At 53.8% G+C, this 24,050-nt stretch overlaps 1 gene segment (V, D, J or C); it reads left to right on the top strand.

Annotated features, from left to right (window-relative positions):
- Nucleotides 1-224: 224 nt before the first annotated feature.
- On the top strand, nucleotides 225-5,880 carry LOC142821156 (Ig heavy chain V region C3-like). The segment is given in 3 exon segments: nucleotides 225-1,283; nucleotides 1,825-3,364; nucleotides 3,456-5,880. Coding segments are annotated over 2 exon segments (480 nt in total).
- Nucleotides 5,881-24,050: the final 18,170 nt, after the last annotated feature.

Consider the following 24,050-nt stretch of genomic DNA (forward strand, 5'->3'; position numbering starts at 1 on the left):
CACTGGCCCTGGACAGCGCGCAGCGGGCGGACGCGGCGCTGTATTTCTGCGCGCTCTGGGATGCACAGCGGTACAGCGCGCGCCGGGTTCCGTACAAAAACCGCCCGGGGGCGGGGCGGGAACAAAGAGCCGGAAACGATTCATTTCCTCCCTGTGCAGCGAGACCCCCCACCGGCTGGGCGCCGGGAGTTTGTCTCCTTTGGCGCTAACCTCTGAGAGGCGACGGGGGATTTCCCGCTTCCGGACCAGCGTTTTCCTGGCACCGGGGCCCATTGGGGGGCGCTGCACGAACCCCCGGACCGAGCCCCAGACTAATGACAGATGCGCGCGCCGCTTATACGGTGGGGGGGATATGTAAATGAGGGTGACAGCTTCCTGTGTCCATCTCTCCCTGCCCATCCCGCACTTGGGAAACGTCCCCTCCTACCTCCCCTCGCCCCTCAGCGCCCTGTGTCGGCCGGGTACCAGCCACTCGCCTGGAGACCTTTCCCCTCCCGCACCAGCCACAATGCGGCTCCGGCTCCTTCTCACGGTCACGGCGGCGGCGCTGGCAGGTTCGGTTCCCCCCGAGTCTGTAGCAGCGCCGAGCGAATCTCGCGTTTAATTCAGTTCCTGTCCCTAACCCGTCTGTGTCACCAGAGGTCCGGACCCAGCTGCGGCTGGAGGGCTCCGGAGGGGGCGTGAGGAATGCGGAAGACTCTCTGCAGCTCTCCTGCAAAGCGTCCGGCTTCACTTTCAGAGTTTACTACGTGTATTGGTACCGCCAGGCCCCCGGGCCAGGACTGGAGTGGGTCGCTGTAATCAGCGGTAGTGGCTACCATGCTGGATGCAAAGACGGATTCAACATCTCCAGGGATAATGAGAACAGCCTGCTGTCCCTGCAACTCTTCGGCGTGAGGCCTGAGGGCACCGCCCGCTGCCACTGCGCCAGAGGCGCACATCCAGATCAAACGTAGCGCCACTGGTATAAAACTCGGAGCGAAGAAGGCACCGCTTCCCCGTGCGCCACTAGGGGGCGGAAGAGTCGAACAAAGCGCCTCTTGTGGCCGCCAAACGCTGGCGAGTCCCATCTGGGCGCGTCTAGAGCTGCGCCTACCCAGAGAGCGAACGCGTGTGCGCGCTTGTGCGCTCTTGCGCGGGCGCGCGCGTCTCCCTCCCGGGTGCGCGTGGCCGAAAACTTTGCATCACGCAGGGGAAGGCTGAAAAGCTCCGAGCGGTTCGTGTCCTCGCCGAGATGATCCGGGGCTGCTGCCTTCTGCTGCTTCTCGGCAACCTCTGCAAAAGTAAATAAACCCCCCTTGTCTCGAACCCCTCGCTGGCCGCGTCTGTCCTGGTGTTTGCTCCTTTGCCTTTGGTTCCCGGGACTCGAGCTGCGAATTGGCGGTGTCCGAGAGACTTGTGTGTTGTGTGTTCATGCAGCGTTTGTGGCATCTGGGATCTTTGTGTTCTCTGGGCTGGACTTTTCCAGTTTGTTCCGTTGCCCCCTTTTTATTTTACTTTCTCCATCCTTGGTTTCGTGTCCAGATATTTACTCATTTGTGTGTGAGAGTTTTCTCCGTGCTTATTTTGGATTGAGGGGTCCTGTGTTTGTGATTTCTATTCTCTTCACTTGTGTGTTTCTGTTGAACGTTGACTTTTTTCTTTGCTCTCCCCCTCCCCCGTTTTCTGTGTTTAGTTTGGTTTTTAGGTCTGTCACTTCGCTTTAGTTTGCTTCTCGGGTCCTGCCGGACACTGTCATTTCGCGGATCAGCCTCCTCCTCCCTCCCCCCTTCCTCTTTCCCTGTGTTTTTAATTTTGTTTTGCCTTCTTCTATCTTCTCTCCAGCGGCCCGGAGCGCTGTGGAGCTGGACCAAGGAGCGCAGGACTTAATATTCCGGGAGGGAGAAGAAGTGACCTTCCCCTGCAGCATGAAGGGAGGGGACATGGGCAGCTACTACATGTTCTGGTACAGGAAGGGGCAGTCGGGCCCCCTCACCTGGATTTATAAAGAAGGGGACCGGTATGGGGAAGGATTCCAGGGCCGCTTCGTAGGGGAAGTTAAGAGCTCGGAGAACAAGTTCACTCTGAGGATCCGGGCTGCGGAGCTGCGGGACCGGGCGGTCTATTTCTGCGCTGCAGAGTCGCACGGTGCCCCAGCTGTGCTGCGAGGCAGAGCAAAAACTGACAGGGCTCGGGCAGGGGGTAGAGGGAGGGGCGCGGAAGGAAGAAGTCGTCACTTACACGCTGCAGAGTATGGAGAGCTGTGGGGCACAGGCACAATTGGGGGAGGGGTCGTGTGTGTCTGTGTGTACACAGTGGTCCGGGAAGCCATCCGGTGTAGTGACCGGCACCGGTCATTGGCCTCTGCCGGCAGCCAGGACACTGGGCTGGACTGACCTTTGGCCTGACCCAGCCAGGCCCGTCCACTCTTCTTACAGGCTGTGACGTTATTACAGAGACATTCCCATCGATTCCACCGCCAGGAGGGGCCCTTGTGATCCGCTCCTCTGACCTTCGGCACCTCGCAGGCCACAGAGAGATGGGCCCATGGGACTTAGGCCCCCAACAGCTGTGTGAACACAGTAGGAATTGGGCTCCTAAACCCTTAGTTGCCTTTGTTAACCCGAGCTCTAAAGCACAGTTACGCGTTCTGAAAACCCCGCAGCAAACACCCCCAGTGTCCGGACACCCAGACACTCCCAGTAAAAATGTCTCCAGAAGCAGAATATATTAGAGGTGTTGCCCCGGGGGTAGTGACTCCGGCTGGGATCCTTTAGGGAACCAGGGGAGTCGGGCGCTGGGATCAGGTTGAATTTAGCGGCCCGGCAGGACCATCAACACCTTTGAGGCTTCTTATTACAGTGGGAAGCCAGTTGCAAAGTGCTGAGCATCCCCCTTGGCCTTGTTCTCCAGCCACACCGCGTTCTCTGGCGGGGTCTGCTGCAGCGTCCCCCCCAGAGCGTTGGGGATTCTCCATTGCGGGGCAGTTCGAGCCTAGGACTTTCCCCGGGGCTCTGGGGCCGCAGCAGGGGACGAGAGATTTCCTGTTTCCGGACCCGTGTCTTCCTAACACCGGGGCTCATGGGTCGGGGCTGCACAAAGACACGGGCGGAGCGCCAGGCCCAGTCTCTCCGGTGCCCAAGGACAGATGAGCGCGCCGCTTATACAGGGGAATATGTAAATGAGGGTGTATGCAAATGAGGGCGACTGCTTCCTGTGTAGGATCCTCGCTGCCCACCCAGCCCCTGAGGACATCCCCCTCCCCCGCACTCCAGCGCCCTGTGTCGGGCGGGCACCAGCCACTCGCCTGGAGACCTTTCCCATCCGGCACCAGCCACAATGCGGCTCCGGCTCCTTCTCACGGTCACGGCGGCGGCGCTGGCAGGTTCGGTTCCCCCCGAGTCTGGGGCAGCGCGGAGCGAATGTCGCGTTCGGTTCGGTTCGTGCCCCCGTTTCTAACCCGTCTGTGTCCCCAGGGGCCCGGGCCCAGGTGCAGCTGGTGGAGTCCGGAGGGGACGTGACGAAGGCCGGAGACTCTCTGCGCCTCTCCTGCAAAGCCTCCGGGTTTGACTTCAGCAGCTACAACATGGATTGGTACCGCCAGGCCCCCGGGCAGCGGCCGGAGTGGGTGGCTACGATTGCGGACGATGCATCCGACCAGTGGTATTCTAAAGCCGTGGAAGGGCGATTCACCATCTCCAGGGACAACCCCAACAGCCAGCTGTACCTGCAAATGTCCGGCCTGACCCCCGAGGACACCGCCCGCTACCACTGCGCCGTCCACAGTGATAGGAAACCTAGTGGCGCTGGTACAAAAACCAGAAGGGACGAGGGTTCGCGTCCTGCCCCCCGCGCGCCTGTAGGGGGCAGCAGAGCCGGTCACAACAGTGTGAATGAGCAAACGTTTTAAGCCCCCTTCTCCCAGCCTGTCTCCTCTGCGGGAAACCAGCCTGGGCGCAGGGCACTGTGGGGGACAGGGGAGGAGGGGCTGGGGACAGACTCTTTTCAGGGCATCAGGGAGGGAAGGGGTGTCATGGCTCCTTCCCCACTCTGGCATGATAAAAGCAGAAGTGGGGGCCAGCAAGTGTACCCCAAAGCCTTATCTACCAGGCTTTGGTATAAAACTTCCCCCAAAATCTTAAAAACCTAGATCTTAGGAATAAAACTTCCGCTGCCACCACCCAAATATTAATAAGAGATTAGGGGAAAGACCATTTGGGAAATCTCACCCCTATTATAAAAATCAGGACACACAAGTAACCAATGCCAGGTTAATAAAAAGAAAGGAGAAAACGTTTATTATTGCAACAATATTCCTGTTGCAAACATAAGGATCAGATGAAAAGGTAACAAAATATACTCATGGATGAGTTACACCATGCGCTAGAACTTAGCTAAAAATAAAAGCCAAACCTCTCTTAAGCAGTGCCAGATCTCAGATCCCATACCCAACCTTTAAAACAATAAAGCCTAAAGAAACTACCTAAACTTTACCTTACCTACAGAAAGTGAAGAATTGTTTCTTGGAGAGAGAGAGAGACATGCTTGTCCCTGCCTGTAGCTGCAGAGCACTTACCCAGAGAGACAAAAGGAGAAAGGAAAAAAACCTAAATTCCTTTGTCCCAGTTTGAAAGTCCCACCTACATTCCTACTGGTCACTCCATCTGTCTAGGCGTAGTTAACCCCTTAATCCCCAGGATGCTGGCTAACCCTCATAATCATGACAAAGGGGTTTGTGCCTCTTAGAAGGAGGGGGATGGGTACTCGGCAGGCAGAATCAGTTTCCCGTTTGTCTCTCTCATCTCACTGCCTGTCCCAGGGGTGGGCACAGACACAGGCAGTGTCCCTCCCCCCCACCCACCCACCCACACACATCCTGCCACCCCCAGTAGCTACCCCACCCACTTCCGGCAGCAGGGGCCTGTCTGGGCGAGCGGGTCTGCGCTGGGTTAGGGTTAGGGTTAGATGACCTGGAGGAGGAAGGTGCCCACAGCTCCCAGGAGTCGGACAAGACGCATGGAAAAGAAGCCAAACAGGTAAATGAAAGATTGAAGTTGGGGCATCATGGGGTTAGGAAACCGGGATTTTGTAAATTAAAAAAAAAAAGACCAGAGTGTCTTACATTATTTCTTTCTAGCAATCTCTCGACAGCTTGACGATGACTTTTAGCTGACCCTCAGACCCAGGACAGCATTGCATTGGACAAGGCAGACGAACCGGGCCCACCTTGTTTTTGCTCAACACCGATACAAAGCATTGAAGAGAACGCCAAGGATGACGGCCATGAAGAATTCAGGAGGTGGCTTGGCATTGACCTAATTGAGCCAGTGCCACATCATAAGCGTAAAAAGTCATGTGCTCTATTGTACGCATTGGTGTTTATACCATCCTTAGTCACTGTCTTAGGGAAAAGCTTTTTGAGGACTGGGAGGGTTGTGTCATAGATGCGCCAGCCCAGCGGCACCATGACTGTGTGACTTGGACTCCAGAGGATATAAACTGCAAGCTCTGGGGCCTATGTGCTGAACTGTGTTTGGAAAGCTTATTAAATTGTTATTGCCGTAGGTTATGCTATGCAATGTCTGTGCTTAACTCAAGAACACTTAACACAAGGGGTGACTTTGCTAAATGCAGTGCAATTCAGTCAAGATCCTCACAGTGTTTTAAAGACCATGACCAAGCCAAAAGACGCCTGCTTAGAGCGTTATATTGAACGTTTGGTGCGTACAAAAAGTTACAGAACCCTGATTAAGAAAAAGACTATTTGTAAGATGTCTAAAAGGATGAAGTTAGAGAATGGTGAGGGGGCACACATGAGATATTTACAGCTACCAAGTTTTATATCTTTTGAAAAGGGGCTTCTCTCAGAAGGTTTGTGTGATCCTTACACGAGTAAAAGTTTTGGTGGAACACATGGTCTGTATGTCTTTTAAATAAAATCATTTAAAAAAATAAAGTTTGTGAGAATCCATTTTGTATAAAGGGGCCCATTTACTGAAAACCCCCTGAAAGATGTATGGTAGAAACCCGGGGGAAGGAAAAACCCCTCAAATGTTTTGTTTTTTAAATAAAAGGAAAAAATTACCACCACCACCCCAGTTAGGATTTATTAGACATGAACTCAATGGTTTAACCACACCTCACTGAATAGCCAGGGGGCTCTAGTCAATGGTTATGTTTAGGTGAGACCACTTACCCTCGTTGAGGTTAATGTTCAGTAATTATATTTGATGGGTTGGATGGGTGGGCTCTGATGAATATCTAATTAAATAACACCTCAGGAGTTTGCAGATGCTATTGGACAGTTTAAATATAACCCCTGGGGCTGGTAGAGCGCTATTGGACAGTTTAAAGGACACAGGCATTGGTAGAAATGCTATTGGACAGTTTAAATATGACCCAAGAGCTGGTTGAATGCTATGGGCTACTTTTTCTAGCCCTTAAAAGTTAAAAAAAAAATTAAGGGTCTAACCCAAAACTGAAATGTTTCAAACTTTTACCCATACTTTAGAACAAGCATTTGCTCTAAAGACAATCAAACATTTAAAAGCATTTTATTTAAACCCCAAGCCTTAAGCATGAAAGAAGCACGTTTAAAAAAACAAACCCCTAGGCATGTATTGATATCTGCAAAGGGTCTCCACATGGAAATGGGTACAGCTACATTAAGGATTGGTGCTTTTACTGTTAATACTGTAAGGAAGCCCTACAAAAAATGTATTTTAACTAAAAGAAAAAAAATGTAGCCAAAAGCAACTCAGTTGTGGAGACAGCTTAACTCTTCCACCCCCAGATCACAAAAGGCAATGCTAGGGAGGGGTGCCTATGTCTTTAAGGATCTATTATTTCAGAGTTGCAGTGATCAAATTCACCTGCTAGCTACTACATTGAGGTTGATTGAAACAAAGGGTTAGGAGGGTATAAAAAACCTAGGTATTGTAGCAACTGACCTTTTCAACAGAAACTTTCTTGAATGGCTGCTGGACTGCAACAGGAGAAGGTATGTTCCCTGTTTGTAACTTTGAAAATATATATTCTATAATGCCACTCTTTGGCCATGCTCTCTCAGTAAAATAATGGTGGCTATCTTTATTGCAGTGTGATCTGTTTAACATGGAACCAGTAATTTTAAGCTGCAGTTCACCACCAGGCCAAGGTAAAAACCATTTTAACTGTAGTTGTGCTTAATACTGTTTAAAAAAAAAACCTGGGTAATACTAACTAACATTTGTGCTTATTCTTTAACCTTAAGGCCCAAGCACACATGGGGGTGGGGGGGAGGGGGAACAGAACAAGCATGTGCCTGCAACACTTTATCCCATAGTAACTTTTTTGCAATTGGCTTTTAAATGTATGTGGGGCTTGTGTGTGTGTGTGTGAGTGATTTGTGTGAGAGAGAAATGAGGTTTGTGCAAGACCTAGGTGTGTTTTTAAAATGGGGTTTGCAGCATTTGGGGGTAATCCTAACTCACATTTTTTTTGCTTGTTTTTTATTCCATAGTCCCAAATATACATAGGGGGAAACAGAATAGCCCTGTGCCAGCATGCCTTTACCCTGTGGTAGAAGGTAACGATCCATAATCATTTTTAAAGCATGTGGGTTATTTTTTTTAACTCATTGTAATGTTTAAATTGTGAGTTGGTTTTTTTCAAAACTTAATTGTGGGGGAGCTTATTGGTGTTTGTAAACTATATGTTGGCAAAACTGCTGGTATAGAGTGTTTGGTGGGCTGCTCTTTCTGTGCAAAATGTGATGTGTTAAATGCATGTGGGTTTTGAAAAGTCTATGGCTGCAAACTTGGTGTGGTGTGTTTTATAAATCTGCTGTTTAGTGTATGTGTGTGGAGGGAGGGGGGAGGGGCTGTGCAAGGCACAGGTGAAGGTTTTTTTTAAGTACTTGGCTTGTTTAAACTAACAAGGGGTTTTAAAAGCAGTTTTGGCTTTTATTCTGCAAAATGAGATGTATTTTAAAAAATGTGGTGGGTTTTTGTTGCTTGTTTTTTTAAGTGGCAGAAATAAACCCAAAACTGGTGTTTGTTGTACAGCCTGAAATGGATTATTTTGTTTTTAAAGCTATAACTTTTTAAATAGAAAAACCCCCTAATGATTTTCAAGTTTACAAGAGGGTTTCATGTGTTTTATAATAATGTTGTTTGCTCCACAGTACAGTAAAAATCTGAGAGGTCCTTAGACCAGAGGGAAAACAAGCTCAAAAGAAAAAGGAAAGAGACAGCTGAAAAGGAAAATTCACCAGCATCAGTGACTGATGGATCGATGAAGCCCAGTAAATATATTTTGCTTATTGGTTTGGTTGTTCTATGAGGTTTTAAGTAAATACATAGGTGTGGGTGAGAGAGATGGTAAAGTATACGTGTGTGGCTTTTTTTGTAAATGTTTTTCCCCCACCTCATAGGCATGGACATCTTTTCTGACAATGCTGTAGTCAGAGCTACAAGGACACCTCCTCCAGAACGGCCAAAGAACCAGGAATCTGCTTTGAGACCCTTAACAACGCAAACCAGCACAAGAGTGCAGATGAAGCATCCGGGCGGTCCAAACCTCACATACATCAAACCCGAGGACAAAACAAAAGACTCTGGTAAGAAACAACCATGCAACCACAACTCCAGTTCCTCAGCGGCCACTGCCACACCAAGCCCTGAGAGAACTGTGAGCAAAAACGCCCACATTCACAAACCCGGAGCATGCGCTCTAGGGGTTCTGAACGTGCGCAGAACCACACACATTCACAAACCCGGAGCATGCGCTCTAGGGGTTGTGAATAAAAAACCAAGGACTGAAAACTCCTGCAATGCCGAGGTGTTGCAGCCACACAAACACAGCTCCAGTTCCTCAGCGGCCACTGCCACACCAAGCCCTGAGAGAACTGTGAGCAAAAACGCCCACATTCACAAACCCGGAGCATGCGCTCTAGGGGTTCTGAACGTGCGCAAAACCACACACATTCACAAACCCGGAGCATGCGCTCTAGGGGTTGTGAATAAAAAACCAAGGACTGAAAACTCCTGCAATGCCGAGGTGTTGCAGCCACACAAACACAGCTCCAGTTCCTCAGCGGCCACTGCCACACCAAGCCCTGAGAGAACTGTGAGCAAAAACGCCCACATTCACAAACCCGGAGCAGGGGCTCTAGGGGTTCTGAACGTGCGCAAAACCACACACATTCACAAACCCGGAGCATGCGCTCTAGGGGTTGTGAATAAAAAACCAAGGACTGAAAACTCCTGTAATGCCGAGGTGTTGCAGCCACACAAACACCACTCCAGTTCCTCAGCGGCCACTGCCACACCAAGCCCTGAGAACTGTGAGCAAAAACGCCCACATTCACAAACCCGGAGCACGCGCTCTAGGGGTTCTGAACGTGCGCAAAACACACACATTCACAAATCCGGAGCACGCGCTCTAGGGGTTGTGAATAAAAAACCAAGGACTGAAAACTCCTGCAATGCCGAGGTATTGCAGCCACACAAACACAACTCCAGTTCCTCAGCGGCCACTGCCACACCAAGCCCTGAGAACTGTGAGCAAAAACGCCCACATTCACAAACCCGGAGCACGCGCTCTAGGGGTTCTGAACGTGCGCAAAACCACACACATTCACAAACCCGGAGCACGCGCTCTAGGGGTTGTGAATAAAAAACCAAGGACTGACAAACCATTCTCCCAAAACCAGAAGCTCATCACAGCTCCCCCATGTTCTCGTATGGGGGAAGAGTTTGATGCTTCATTCAGAAAACTGGTGAACTCTGTATCCTCGATGCCTGAAAGAAAGGGTCCTGGGCAAAAGGGGCATCCTCAGGGGGTCCCATCAGATAAGATGTAAACAAAAGGGGGGACAGCATTTGGTGGATAAATGGGTGGCTGCCAAAAAGTTCCAGGCCAAGATGACTGCAAAATTTTGAAAAAAGGCTAAAGAGGTGATGAGGAAAAAATACCAAAAAGAGATGCCCCCTACTGGAGGCTCACAAAATGGCTTATCTGACCTGCGGGGTGGTGATGAGCAGTGGCTTTAAAAAGCCAGAGCAGTGCAACCAGGGGAGCGAAGCGGACAGGGGACTGCAGACAGGGGAGTTGAAGAGGGAGAGCAAAGTGACCCCACCGCCGAAGAGGCTACCCGGTGAGTGTGAGTGTGTGCGCCTGACTGTTTGAATTTTACAGTTTGAAGTGTGAATTGAGTCTGATTCCAGGTGAGTGCTAGCAGTTTCAGTTTCAGCTTCTGTGGCAGTTGGGACTGAGAGGTGCATCCTGGAGGTGAATGCCTGGCTGCGAAGATGGTGTCGCCAGGAGGGATTCAGCTTCCTTGACCACGGGGTGCTCTTCCAGGAAGGACTGCTTGGCGGAGATGGAGTTCACCTTTGCAGGAGCAGGAAGGCCTTGTTTGGACACAGACTGGCTAACCTTGTGAGGAGGGCTTTAAACTAGGTTCTATGGGGACAGGTGAGCAAAGCCCACAGGTAAGTGCTGAATGTGCGGGACTGGGAGATGGGTTGGAAATGCGGGCGACTATGGCCTATAATGGCAAGGAGAAAGGAGGGTCAGGGCACAACAGGGAGGTAAGATCAAATCAGTATCTTAGATGCCTATATACAGATGCAAGAAGTATGGGTAATAAGCAGGAAGAACTGGAATTGCTAACCAATAAATACAACTATGATATCATTGGTATTACAGAAACCTGGTGGGATGGGACGCATGATTGGAATGTTGGTATGGAAGAGTACGGCTTGCTCAGGAAGGACAGACAGGGAAAAAAGGGAGGAGGGGTTGCCTTGTATATTAAAAATGTACACACTTGGGACTGAAGTGGAGATGAACGTAGGAGATAGCTGTGTAGAGAGTCTCTGGGTTAAGCTAAAAGGGGGAAAAATGAGGGTGATGTCATCCTAGGAGTCTATTACAGGCCACCTAGCCAGGTGGAAGAGGTGGATAAGGCCTTTTTTAAACAATTAACAAAACTATCCCAAGCCCAAGATTTGGGGGTGATGGGGGACTTCAACTATCCAGACATATGTTGGGAAACGAACACAGCGGGGCACAGGCTATCCAATAAGTTTCTGGACTGCATTGGAGACAACTTTCTGTTTCAGAAGGTTGAGAAAAATACCAGAGGAGAAGCTATTCTAGATTTGGTTTCAACAAATAGGGAGCAACTAGTTTAGAACTTGAAAGTGGAAGACAGTATAGGGAACAGTGATCATGAAATAATAGAGTTCATGATCTTAAGGAAAGGTAGAAGGGAGACCAGCACAATTGAGGTAATGGATTTCAGGAAGGCAGATTTTGATAAGCTCAGAGAACTTGCAGGTAAGGTCCCATGGGAAGCAAGACTGAAGGGAAAAACAACTGAGGAGAGTTGGAAGTATTTCAAAGGGACGTTAAGGGCCCAAAAGCAAACAATTCTGCTGTGTAGGAAAGATAGAAAATATGGCAAAAGACCAGCTTGGCTTAACAAGGAGATCTTGCATGATCTCAAAATAAAAAAGGAGTCATATAAAAAATGGAAACTAGGACAACTAACAAAGGATGAATATAGGCAAGCAACACGGGAATGCAGGGGCAAGATTAGAAAGGCAAAGGCACAAAATGAGATCAAACTAGCTACAGGCATAAAGGGAAACAAGAAGACCTTTTATAAATACATTAAAAGCAAGAGGAAGACCAAGGACAGGGAAGGCCCACTGCTTAGTGAGGAGGGAGAAGCAGTAACAGGAAACTTGGAAATGGCAGAGATGCTCTATGACTTCTTTGTTTCGGTCTTCACCGAGAAGTCTGGAGGTGGGCCTAACGTAGTGAATACAAGCAGAGAGAGGGTAAGTTTAGAAGATAGGATACACAAAGAACAAGTTAAAAATCACTTAGGAAAGTTAGATGTCAGCAAGTCACCAGGTCCTGATGAAATGCATCCCAGGATACTCAAGGAGCTGATAGAGGAGGTATCTGAGCCTTTAGCTATGATCTTTGAAAAATCATGGCAGACGGGAGATTCCAGAAGACTGGAAAAGGGCAAATATTGTGCCCATCTATAAAAAGGGGAATAAGAACAACCCAGGAAACTACAGACGGGTCAGTTTAACGTCTGTCTCAGGGAAGATAATGGAGCAGGTAATTAAGGAAATCCTATGCAAACACTTGGAAGGTAATAAAGTGATAGGGAATAGCCAGCATGGGTTTGTGAAGAACAAGTCATGCCAAACTAATCTGATAGCTTTCTTTGATAGGATAACTAGCCTTGTGGATAAGGGAGAAGTGGTGGATGTCATATACCTAGACTTTAGTAAGGCATTTGATACGGTCTCGCATGATATTCTTATTGATAAACTAGGCAAATATAACTTAGATAGGGCCACGATAAGGTGGGTGCATAATTGGCTGGATAACCGTAGTCAGAGTTGTTGTTAACGGTTCTAAATCCTGCTGGAAAGGGATAACAAGTGGAGTTCCTCAAGGGTCTGTTTTGGGACCCGTACTGTTCAATATCTTCATCAATGATGTAGATATTGAGATTGCAGATGATACCAAACTGGGTGGGGTTGCAACTTCTTTGGAGGATAGGGACACAATTCAAAATGACCTTAGCAAGTTAGAGAAATGGTCAGAGCTTAACAGGATGAGGTTTAATAAAGAGAAATGCAAAGTGCTCCACTTAGGAAGGAACAATCCCATACATACAAGATGGGAAGCGACTGTCTAGGAAGGAGCATGGCAGAAAGGGATCTACGGGTCATAGTGGACCACAAGTTGAATATGAGTCAACAGTGTGATGCTGTTGCAAAAAAAAAAATATGATTCTAGGTTGTATCAACAGGTGTGTTGTAAGCAAAACTCGTGAAGTCATTCTGCCGCTCTACTCTGCACTAGTTAGGCCTCAGCTGGAGTACTGTGTCCAGTTCTGGGCGCCACATTTCAAGAAAGATGTGGAGAAATTGGAAAGGGTACAGAGAAGAGCGACAAGAATGATTAAAGGTTTAGGGAACATGACCTATGAAGCCAGGCTTCATGAACTGGGCTTGTTTAGTTTGGAAAAAAGATTAAGGGGGGACATGATAGCGGTTTTCAAATATCTAAAAGGGTGTCACAAGGAGGAAGGAGAAAATTTGTTCCTCTTGGTTTCTGAGGACAGGACAAGGAGTAATGGGCTTAAAGTGCAGCAGGGGAGGTTTAGATTGGACATTAGGAAAAAATTCCTAACTGTCAGGGTGGTCAAATATTGGAATAAATTGCCCAGGGAGGTGGTGGAATCTCCCTCTCTGGAGATATTTAAGAACAGGTTAGATAGACATCTGTCAGGGATGGTGTAGACGGAGCTTGGTCCTGCCTTGAGGGCAGGGGGCTGGACTCGATGACCTCTCGAGGTCCCTTCCAGTCCTATTATTCTATGAGTCTGTAGACGGGTCCCTGGCTAGTCCTGATGACTTTCACAGAGACCGCTCTAACTCTGAAATAGCATCTTCTACCTCAGATGCTCTTGATGGTCCCGTAGAGGAATCCCTAAGTACCCCTGAAAATCCAGAGTTGTATATGGAGAGAGTGAGGAGTTGGCAACATGAAGTACCTAGATTTGGGGGGGTCAGTGTATTGTGAGGAATTTCGTTTTGTCAATCTTGAGCAAATAAATTCAGCTGAACAGGTTATTGAAGCCATACGTAGGGGAATACAGTTAGTTCTAGATGACGACGTTAATGGTAGGGTAGGCTCTGATGATGATGTTCAGTTACGTTTAGAGAGCCGTAATTTAACTAACCCTTTGTTTTCGGTCAGAAGAACTAGGGACGAGCTGTCTGCTGAGGATTTTTTAAACCAGACCTCAAAGCTGTTCCAGAGTAATAGAGTTGCACCTCAATGGAACATTGTGCCTCATTGTGACAGTTGTAAAAAACAGGGGTGGGGGTGCTCATAGTTTTAAATTCTATCCTTAGTAGTCAAATTATTCATAAAAAGACCATGTTTAGTAGACCTGGCTTACACCGGTACCAGTCTGTGTTTTGCGAGCGGGCTCTTGGCCGTCATGTCCGATCGTAAACCTACAGACACCGAATTGTTAGAGGGGGCGAGAAAGCTTCACGAGAAAGTGGGGTGGTCAGATCAAAAAAAGGTTATGCTCAGCATATGCTCAGCTAACCCTAACCCTTACAAAATCCTGGTTTCCTAACCCCATGATGCCCCAACTTCGATCTTTCATTTACCTGTTTGGCTTCTTTTCTATGTGTCTTGTCAGACTCCTCTAGGCCATCTAGCTCGTCAGGCTGCCTTGTGAGCGGTTGGCTTTCAGTGTCAGATACTGGTGTATCCATCAGTGGCTTGGCCAAAGGGCTTCCTTCAACTTCTCCTTCCTCCTCGGAACTGTTGCTGATGTAGCACTTTCTTCTCGGCAGCAAAACAAAATTGGTGAAAGAAGCCATGTTTCCGCTCAGCGTTTGCACGCTCTCTGAAACACGCGCTCTTGGAACAAGATGGCCTCTTTTGTGTGGCGCTAGAACGTATGGGTAAGTGCTATGCTCTGATTGGAAGAGGGTGTCATGGGAAGCTCTTAGAGGGGTCACATGACCCACTTCGAGTCTGGTCAAGGGGTCCCGGAACTGCACCCCCCCGATTGGTCAAAGGGATTGTGGGGTGGTCCTACAGGGGAAAAACCCTTCCTGATGCGTAGAGGGAGGCAGGGTGAGTTCTTAGGTCACATGACCCCCCTTACTTCCGGTCACCTGCCCCTCTTGACCCCGGATGTACTACCCTCCAGGGCCGGGACTTCTGGGGACAGGGGCGGGACTTCCAGGGTCCGGGGGCAGGGCTAACGTTTGATTGATGGTAGGGCCCTTTGTGACGGCGCGTTGGGGGTTCCCCGTCTCCTGCACCCCGAAATGGCACAAACAGACTGCACCAGCCGGTGGAATAGAGGAAGTTTATTGCCTCTCCAGGATACAGCGCAGCACAGATGTAATCTGGTCACAGAACTGGGCTAGGATGCCTCAGGCCCCCTTGAGTTGGGGGGAGACTGGGCCCCTAAACTCCAGCTCCTCTCCCTAGGCTCTCCTCCATGCTCTCCCACAGTAACAACTAAATTCCCTTGCAGCCCTGCCCCCCAGTCAGGGCAGCATTCCACCTTCCTTTGTTCCTCTCCATGGGGGGTGTCTGGCCACTGGTTCAACCAGTTTGGCCTTACCTCTGCCTAGCGAGGTTTTCCCTGCTGTGTCTTGCTCCAGACAGCAGGGGTCACCACAGCCCAGCAAGTACCCCCACTACGTCACACCCTTATACTACTAGTAGGTATTGGGCTCCCAAATCCCCCGGTTGCCTCTATTCAGCCCAGCCCCAAGGAAGAGGGAATCTTAATGTTCAGACTCCCACAGAAAACCTTTCTTCGGATCATTACTCTGGGGGCTGCCCAAGGGGAAGTGACCGTGCCCGGGATTGTCAAATGCACCAGGGGCGTCAGCTGCTGAAATCGTGTTGAACTTAATGGGAAATGAAACCTGCATTTGCCTTGTTCTCTAGCCTTGTTCTCTAGCCTAGAGTAGTGAGATTTTCTGGGGCCTGAACCAATATCCTCTACCCAGGTAGAATGAGACTGGCCTGACCCAGTCTGGCCAAAGATTCATCCAGCCCAGTATCCTGTCTGCCCACAGAGGCCAAGTGCCCCAGAGGGAGTGAACAGAAGAGGGAATAATCACGTGATCCCTCTCCTGTCGCTCATTCCCAACCGCTGAGAAACAGGGATCAGGGACACCATGCCTGCCAGTCCTGACTAATACCCATTGATGGACTATGGTTCCCTAACTTTTTTGAACCCTGTTAAAATTTCTGGTCTTCACTACATCCTCTGGCGAGGCGTTCCACGGGTTGACTGTGGGCTGCCTGTTAAAGTTTGTGTTGATTGCACTGAAGTTCGAATCCCGCGCTCGGACGTTGCTTTCAGACAATAGCAGGAGATGGGGGTTGCTCAGTTCCAGACTAGTGTTTTCATGACACCAGGGCCAATAGGTGGGAGCTGAACAAACACCTGCACCGAGCCCCCCCGGAGACTGAGTCCCAGTCGCTCCGTTGCCCAAGGACAGATTCGCGCATCGCTTATAAAGGGGAATATGTAAATGAGTGTGACAGCTTCCTTTATCAATCCCTTCCTGCGCCCCTTAGCGCCCTGTGTTGGGTGGGCACCAGTCACTCGCCCGGAGACGTTTCCCCTTCTGCACCGGCCACGATGCAGCTTCGACTCCTCGTCACGGTCACGGCGGCGGCGCTGGCAGGTTCGGTTCCCCCCCAGTCTGTGGCAGCGCCGAGCGAATGTCGCGTTCGGTTCGTGCCCCCGTTTCTAACCTGTCTGTGTCCGCAGGGGCCCGGGCCCAGGTGCGGCTGGAGGAGTCCGGAGGAGGCGTGACGTCTGTTTTCTGTGCTTTTGTGGCCTCTGTGCAGCTTCCTTCCTCCTTCCGTGTGTTTTTATTTCTGTTTTTCCCTTGGTGTATCCTCTCCCCAGCGGCCCGGAGCGATGTGGTGCTGGACCAAGGCCCCCAGGACCTCACAGTGCGGGAGGGAGAAGAAGTGACCTTCCCCTGCAGCATGAAGGGAGGGCGCATGAGCAGCTACTGGATGTACTGGTACAGGAAGGGGCAGCCGGGCCCCCTCACCTGGATTTACCGAGAGGGCGGTGACTATGGGGAAGGCTTCCGGGGCCGCTTCGAAGGGACAGATGACAGCTCCAACAACAGGTTCCCCCTCAGGATCCGGACTGAGGAGCTGCGGGACCGGGCGGTCTATCTCTGCGCTGCCAGAGTCACACGGTGCCCCAGCTGTGCTGCGAGGCAGAGCAAAAACTGACAGGACGCGGGGCGGGGAGGGCGAAGGAAGAGGTGCCCTCCCCAGCAGCTGGGGCGGCGGGAGGCTATCCGACAGAACTGGAAGGGGAGCACCTCCCAGACCCTGGCACATAATTTAGAGCTGCTTGTACCAGGCAGCCTGGGCTGGCACCTTTCCAAGGGACAGAATCAACTAAAAGCAGTGGTGTGGCGCCACACCTGCATCCTACAGCTAGCATGGAGGGAGAGAGACAGACAGACAGACAGACAGACAGTCAGGCTGTGCGTGGCGTTCGGAGAGAGGGAACTTACAGCAAGAAGCTTTAACTCACAGAAATGGCCACAAGCCAGGCCTGAGCAGGGAACGGCATCTCTGCGCCCCACTCGCCCCATATAATTCCCTGTTGTGTTCCCTCGCTCCAGGGCGCCGGATATTGGCCGCTGCCGAACGACAGGACACGGGGCTGGACCGACCTTTGGTTTGACCCAGCCTGGCCGCTCCGATGTTCTCACAACCTGTGACATTACTACAGAGACATTCCCATCGCTTCCACGGCCCGGAGGAGCCCTTGAGATCCTCTACTCTGACCTCCTGCACCTCGCCGGCCACAGGAAATCGGGTCTATGGGTCAGCTGTATAGACTCAGTAGGAATTGGGCTTTCAAATCCCTCTGTTAACCCGAGCTCCGGCGCGCAGTGACTGTTCCTGGAACCCCCCCACCCCCGCAAACACCCCCCGTTTCAAAACCCCCCGACACTCCCTGTAAAAGTGTCTCTAGCCCCAGATTGCTCAAGGGAGAGTGACGCTGGCTGGGGTCCTCAAGGGCACTAGGGGAGTTGGCGCTGGAATCAGGTTGAAAGTGGCGGCTAGGCTGGACCCTGAACACCTTTGAGGCTCTTTATTAAAATGGGAAGCCAACCGCGATGTGCCCCCGTCACCTCTCACCCCTCTGACCATCCGCATTGGCCTCGTGCTCCAGTCAAACTGCGATCTCCGGCGGGGTCTGCTCCAGCCCCCCAGCCCAAATGGAACATTAGTGTCCATGGCGGGGCACGTCGAACCCAGGACTTAGCCCGGGGCTCTGGGGCCGCAGCAGGCGACGGGGGATTTCCCGCCACCTGACCGCTGGTTTCGTGACACCGGGGCCCACTGGGCGGCGCTGCACAAAGACACGGCCAGAGCCCTCTCCCCAGTCGCCCCGGTGCCCAAAGACAAGATGCGCGCACCGCTTATACACGGGAATATGTAAATGAGGGTGACAGCTTCCTGTCTCAACCCCTCCCTGCCCCGCCCGCCCCTGGGAACTGCCCCCTCCCCCCAGGGCTCTGGGCCGGGCGGGCACCAGCCACTCGCCCGAAGACCTTTCCCCTCCGGCACCAGAGACAATGCGGCTCCGGCTCCTCCTCACGGTCACGGCGGCGCTGGCAGGTTCGCTCCCCCCCGAGTCTCTGGCAGCGCGGAGCGAATGTCGCGTTCGGTTCGTGCCCCCGCTTCTAACCCGTCTGTGTCCCTAGGGGCCCGGGCCCAGGTGCAGCTGGTGGAGTCCGGAGGCGGCGTGACGAAGGCCGGAGACTCTCTGCGCCTCTCCTGCAAAGGCTCCGGCTTCACCTTCAGCAGCTACTACATGGATTGGTACCGCCAGGCCCCCGGGCAGCGGCCGGAGTGGGTGGCTCAGATTAGACCCGATGCATCCAATCAGTGGTATTCTAAGGCCGTGAAGGGCCGATTCACCATCTCCAGGGACAACCCCAACAGCCTGCTCTACCTGCAACTGTCCGGCCTGACGCCCGAGGACACCGCCAGCTACCACTGCATGAGAAGCCCACAGCGAGGGGAAACCTAGCGGCGCTGGTACAAAAACCGGAGCGGAGAAGGCGCCGCTTCCTCTCCTGTGTCACTAGGGGGCGGCAGAGCCGCACAAAGCGCCGCCTCGGGTGACAACAGTGACAGAGAGAAAAAGGATTTAACGCCGCCACCTTGTCCCGTCCCTGCGTCCTGCAATTGAGAATCCCGGCCCAAGCGCTTGGCCTGGCGCCTTCGGCAGAGCCCGGCGCTGGGCGGGGAGCTGCGCTGCGTTTCTCTCGCTTCCCCTCCCCTGCGGCGGCTCGGGCTCGGTGTGGGGCTGGGCAGGGCACCTCTCCGGAGGGGGCGGAGCTGCCTGGTCTCGGGGAGCCCCGTGTGTGCCTGCAGGGCTCCGAGGGCGGCCTCGCTCTCTCTCCCCCACTTCCATTTCCACTCTGTCTCCTCTGCGCAAATACAGCGGGGGCGCAGGAGGCTGCGGAGGGAAGGGCTGGGGACAGACCCTTCTCGGGGCATCACCGGGGAAAGGAGTCTGAGTCTCTTAGAAGGCGGGGGATGGCACAGACACATCCAGGAGGCCCCATATCAGTATAATCTCCCCCTTCACACACATCCCGCGGGCCGGCAACCTCCCCACCCACCTTCGGCAGCATGAGACGGTGTCTGCCAATCCTAGGCCACCGAGAGTTGAGACTATTTGACTTAGGCACCTAACCCCGGTGGGATGAGTAGGAATTGGGCTCCCTGGGCTGCCTCTATTCATCCCAGCCCCAAGTCAGAGCGAGTCTTTCGGAATGTGCAGCCACCCACAGAAAACCTTTCCCCAGGAAAGTTACTCTGGGCGCTGCCCAAGGGAAAGTGACCGTGGCGGGATTCTCAAGGACACCAGGGGAGTTAGCCGAGGAAATCGTGTTAAAATTACTGGCAAGACACTGAAACCCGCGTTTACCTTGATAGACCTATCCTTCATGAACTTATCGAGCTCTTTTCTTTAACGTTGTTAAATTTCTGGTCTTCACACCATCCTCTGGCAAGGAGTTCCACAGATTGACTGTGCACTGCCTAAAGAAAATCTTCCTTTTGTGGGTTTTAAACCTGTTGCCGGTTAACATTTGAAGATCGAGTCCCGCGCTAACACTTTCCCTTGAGGCCATGGTAGGTAACGGGAGCTTTTCCGCTTCTGGACAAGTGTTTTCATAATAAGGGAACCCATTGCTGGGCGCTGCACAAACACCCGGGCCGGACCGAGCCCCCGGCCCCGTCGTTCCGTTGCCAATGACAGATGAGCGCACTGTTTATAGAGGGCGAAATATTTAAATGAGGGTGACAGCGTCCCGTGTCAATCCCTCCCGGCCTACCCTGGCTCTGCGAACCGCCCCCTCCTCCGAGGGCCCTGTGTCAGGCGGGCACCAGCCATTCGCTCGGAGAAGTTTTCCCTCCGGCACCAGCTACAATGCGGCTCCGGCTCCTCCTCACGGTCACGGCGGCGGCGCTGGCAGGTTCGGTTCCCCCCGAGTCCGTGGCAGCGCGGAGCGAATGTTCGTGCCCCCGTTTATAACCCGTCTGTGTCCGCAGGAACCCGGGCGCAGGTGCAGCTGGTGGAGTCCGGAGGGGGCGTGAAGAAGGCCGGAGACTCTCTACCTCTCTCCTGCAAAGCCGCGGGCTTCACCTTCAGCAGCTACGACATGCTTTGGTACCGCCAGACCCCCGGGCAGGGGCTGGAGTGGGTCGCTTACATCAGCTACAATGGGGTTACTGTACGGTACCATGATAGAGCGAAAGGCCGATTCACCATCTCCAGGGACAACTCCAACAGCCTCCTGTCCCTCCAGATGTCCCGCCTGACGCCCGAGGACACCGCCCGCTACTACTGCGCCAGAGGCGCACAGCGAGTGGAAACCTAGCGGCGCTGGGACAAAAACCGAAGCGAGAGGCGCCGCTTCCCCCCCCACCCCGCGCCACTAGGGGGCGGCAGAGCCGCAGAAAGCGCCGCCTCGGGCGCAACAGCGAGAAAGTGGAAACGTTTTTAACCCCGCCCTCTCCCCCTCACCCCCTGTGACGGCACGTTGGGGTCCCCCGTCTCCTGCACCCCGAAATGGCACAAACAGACTGCACCAGCCGGTGGAATAGAGGAAGTTTATTGCCTCTCCAGGATACAGCACAGCACAGATGTAGTCTGGTCACAGAGCTGGGCTAGGATGCCTCAGGCCCCCTTGAGATGGGGGAGACTGGCCCCTAAACTCCAGCCCCTTCTCCTAGGCTCTCCTCCATGCTCTCCCACAGTAACTAACCAAATTCCCTTGCAGCCCTGCCCCCCAGTCAGGGCAGCATTCCACCTTCCTTTGTTCCTCTCCATGGGGGGTGTCTGGCCACTGGTTCAACAAATTTGGCACTACCTTTGCATAGTGAGGTTTTCCCTGCTGGGTCTTGCTCCAGACAGCAGGGGTCACCACAGCCCAGCAAGTACCCCCACTACGTCACACACACACACACACACACACACACACACACACACCCCCCCCCGCCCGCCGCGTGCGCGCTGCCATTGAGAATTCCGGCCCAAGACGCAGGGCGGGGAGCTGCGCCGCGTGTCTCTCGCTTCCCGTCCCCGGCGCCGCCTCGCGCTCTGTGTGGGTTCGCTTGCAAAGTATGGACAGCTGTAGCTCACAGGGGCTGGGAGGGGCCGCATCTGTCTGTCTGTGGGTGCAGCGGTCGGGGAATCATCCCCCAGACCATGGCACAGAATTTAGTGCTGCTTCTACCAGGCAGCCTGGGCTGGGACCTTTCCAAGGGATAGAGTCAACTAAAAGCAGTTCTGTCGCGCCAGACCTGCCTACTACAGATACTAAGGACAGACAGAGTGTGCGTGGCGTGCGGAGAGAGGGGACTTAAGATCCTTGCTCTAAAGCACATAAATGGCCCCAAACCAGGCCAGTGGAGGGAGCGGGATCTCTGCGCCCCACTCGCCCCATATAGTTCCATGTGCTGTTCCCTCCCTGTGGGGCACCGGGCATGGGCCTTTTGACTTTTGGTCTGACCCAGCCTGGCCGCTCCGACGTTCTTACAGGCGCTGGCAGGTTCGGTTCCCCGCGAGTCTGGGGCAGCGCCGAGCGAATGTCGCCTTCGGTTCGGTTCGTTTCTAACCCGTCTGTGTCCCCAGAGGTCCGGGCCCAGGTGTGGCTGGTGGAGTCCGGAGGGGGCGTGACGAAGGCCGGAGACTCTCTGCGTCTCTCCTGCAAAGGCTCCGGCTTCACTTTCAGCAGCTACCGGATGTATTGGTACCGCCAGGCCCCGGGCAGGGGCTGGAGTGGGTGGCCCGTATCAGCAGCGGCAGTGGGAGCAGCACTGAGTACGCCAGTGCCGTCAGAGGCCGATTCACCATCTTCAGGGACAACCCCAACAGCCTCCTGTCCCTGGCAATGTCCGGGCTGTAGGCCGAGGACACCGGCCGCTACCACTGCGCCACTAGCCCATGGCGGCAGGAAACCTAGCGGCGCTGGAACAAAAACCAGGGGGGAAGAGTCGCTGCTTTCTCCTGCGCCACTAGGGGGCGGCGGAGCCGCACTAAGGGCCGCTTCGGGCCGCAACATTGAAAAAGAACAAACGTTTTAACCCTCCCTTCTCCTGCGAGAGTTTCTCGAGGCCACCCTGGTAGTTCGTGGCGCACAGCTCAGAGTGAAATTTCCTGTCCTGTGCGCCCCGGCCAAAGCCCTTCTCCGCCGGGCCATGTACTTCAACTCTACTTGACGGTCCCTTTCCGAGCCTGGAGTGGCCGAGCCGTCCCGAGGAAGACACAAACCTCCCGGACCCGGGACGCGAGATGCCAGGCCGGCTGGTCACAGCCAGTTTCGTGGGGATGCGGGGGCGGGGGTCTGACCGCTCAGGTCGGGAGGAGCCGGGGCCTGGTGTCTCCGTAGCAGGGAACGGGGAGATGCGACCCCCACGGTGCGATACTAGAACCCCCCCGGCCGGGTTGCCAACTGCTCCCACTCCCCCAGCAGGTCGGCCCCGCCCTCGACCTTGTCTCCTCCTCCGTCTCCCCGCTTCCTCCTCTGTAACGGCCTGTGAAAGTGGCCGCGACGGGGACCAGCAAGGGGCGTTGCAAATCCTCATTACAAAGCCCCGCCCCCCTTGGCTCCAAACCCTTCCCAGCCCGCGTCCCGGGCCAGGGCGGAGCCGGCGACACGGGGCGGGGTTGGAATTTCTCTGTTGTGTGTTGTAGACAAGTGGAGGAGAAGGGGGCGCGCGCTCAGAGAGGGACACGCACACACGGACTGGCACACACGGACACACATAGAGCTAAGGGATAGACGCTCACAACTGCCCACAGAACCTTCTCACACCCTCACCCCGCACAGGGCCGTGTGAGCGCCACCCCACCGCGGAACCGCAACCCGGGTTCACACAGCGGCGGGGGCTGTTCCCGACTCGCTCAGTTTCCCTCAGAAACCGAACCGGTGACTTTTGGATTTTCCATCGCCCTCTCCCATGCCAGCCATGCCGGGGTCCGTGTGGCTCTGTCTCTGCGCGCTGCCGCTCTTCCCAGGTGAGCTCTGGTCGGAGGCGCGGCCCGTCTGTCAGGGGGCTCCCCTCGCGCCCTGACTCGCTCCGGATTCTCCCCTCCCAGGTGCGGTGTCCGGGAACTCGCTGAGCCAGAGCCCGGCTGCCCTGCGGCCCAGGGAAGGGGAGCGGGTGGAGATCGATTGTCAATACAGCACCTCGTACCGCAGCTTCGCCCTGGACTGGTACCAGCAGCGGCCGGGGACGCCGCCCGTGTTCCTGATGGGCAGATATTCCGACGGCTCAGAGCACAAACCGCGTTCTGTGCCAGCCCGGTTCTCCTCGCAGCTGGACACCGGAGCGAAGTCTTTCCAGCTCCGCATAGCCTGGGCGCAGCGGGCGGACTCAGCGGTGTATTTCTGTACGCTCAGGGAGAGCACGTTGGTACAGAGCGCGCCGGGCTCCTTACACGAACTGCGGGGGAGGGGCTCTCTGTGCCCGCCTCCTCCCTGTCGGAGTCTCCCTCCCTGTCCCCCCATCCTCCGCCCCCCATCCCAGGGTCCTTCAACATTTCCCCACCGCGGGGTCTTTTCGGGCAAACCCGTTCGCATTTACCCTGCGCTGCACTCCTCCCTGCGCCCCAATCCCTTCTCCGCCCTGACCAGCGTCCCCCCATCAATCCCCACACCAGGGACTCCTGCCCCCTCTTCTCAGCGGCCCCTCCCTCTGTGTGAAATCCGGGGCACCAGACTCCACAGCCCAGGTACTGACCGGTCCGAGGGGGGGCGAGGTGAACGGCAGCCCCGCATGCACCCCAGTTCCAGCCCAGCTGAGCCAGACCTCCCTGACTGGATCCCCCTGTGACGGCGCGTTGGGGTCCCCCGTCTCCTGCACCCCGAAATGGCACAAACAGACTGCACCAGCCAGTGGAATTGAGGGTGGTTTATTGCTCCTCCAGCACAGCG

The sequence above is a fragment of the Pelodiscus sinensis genome, chromosome 30, assembly GCF_052426305.1.
Source record: "Pelodiscus sinensis isolate ZL-2025 chromosome 30, ASM5242630v1, whole genome shotgun sequence".
NCBI classification, from domain to species: Eukaryota; Metazoa; Chordata; order Testudines; family Trionychidae; genus Pelodiscus; species Pelodiscus sinensis.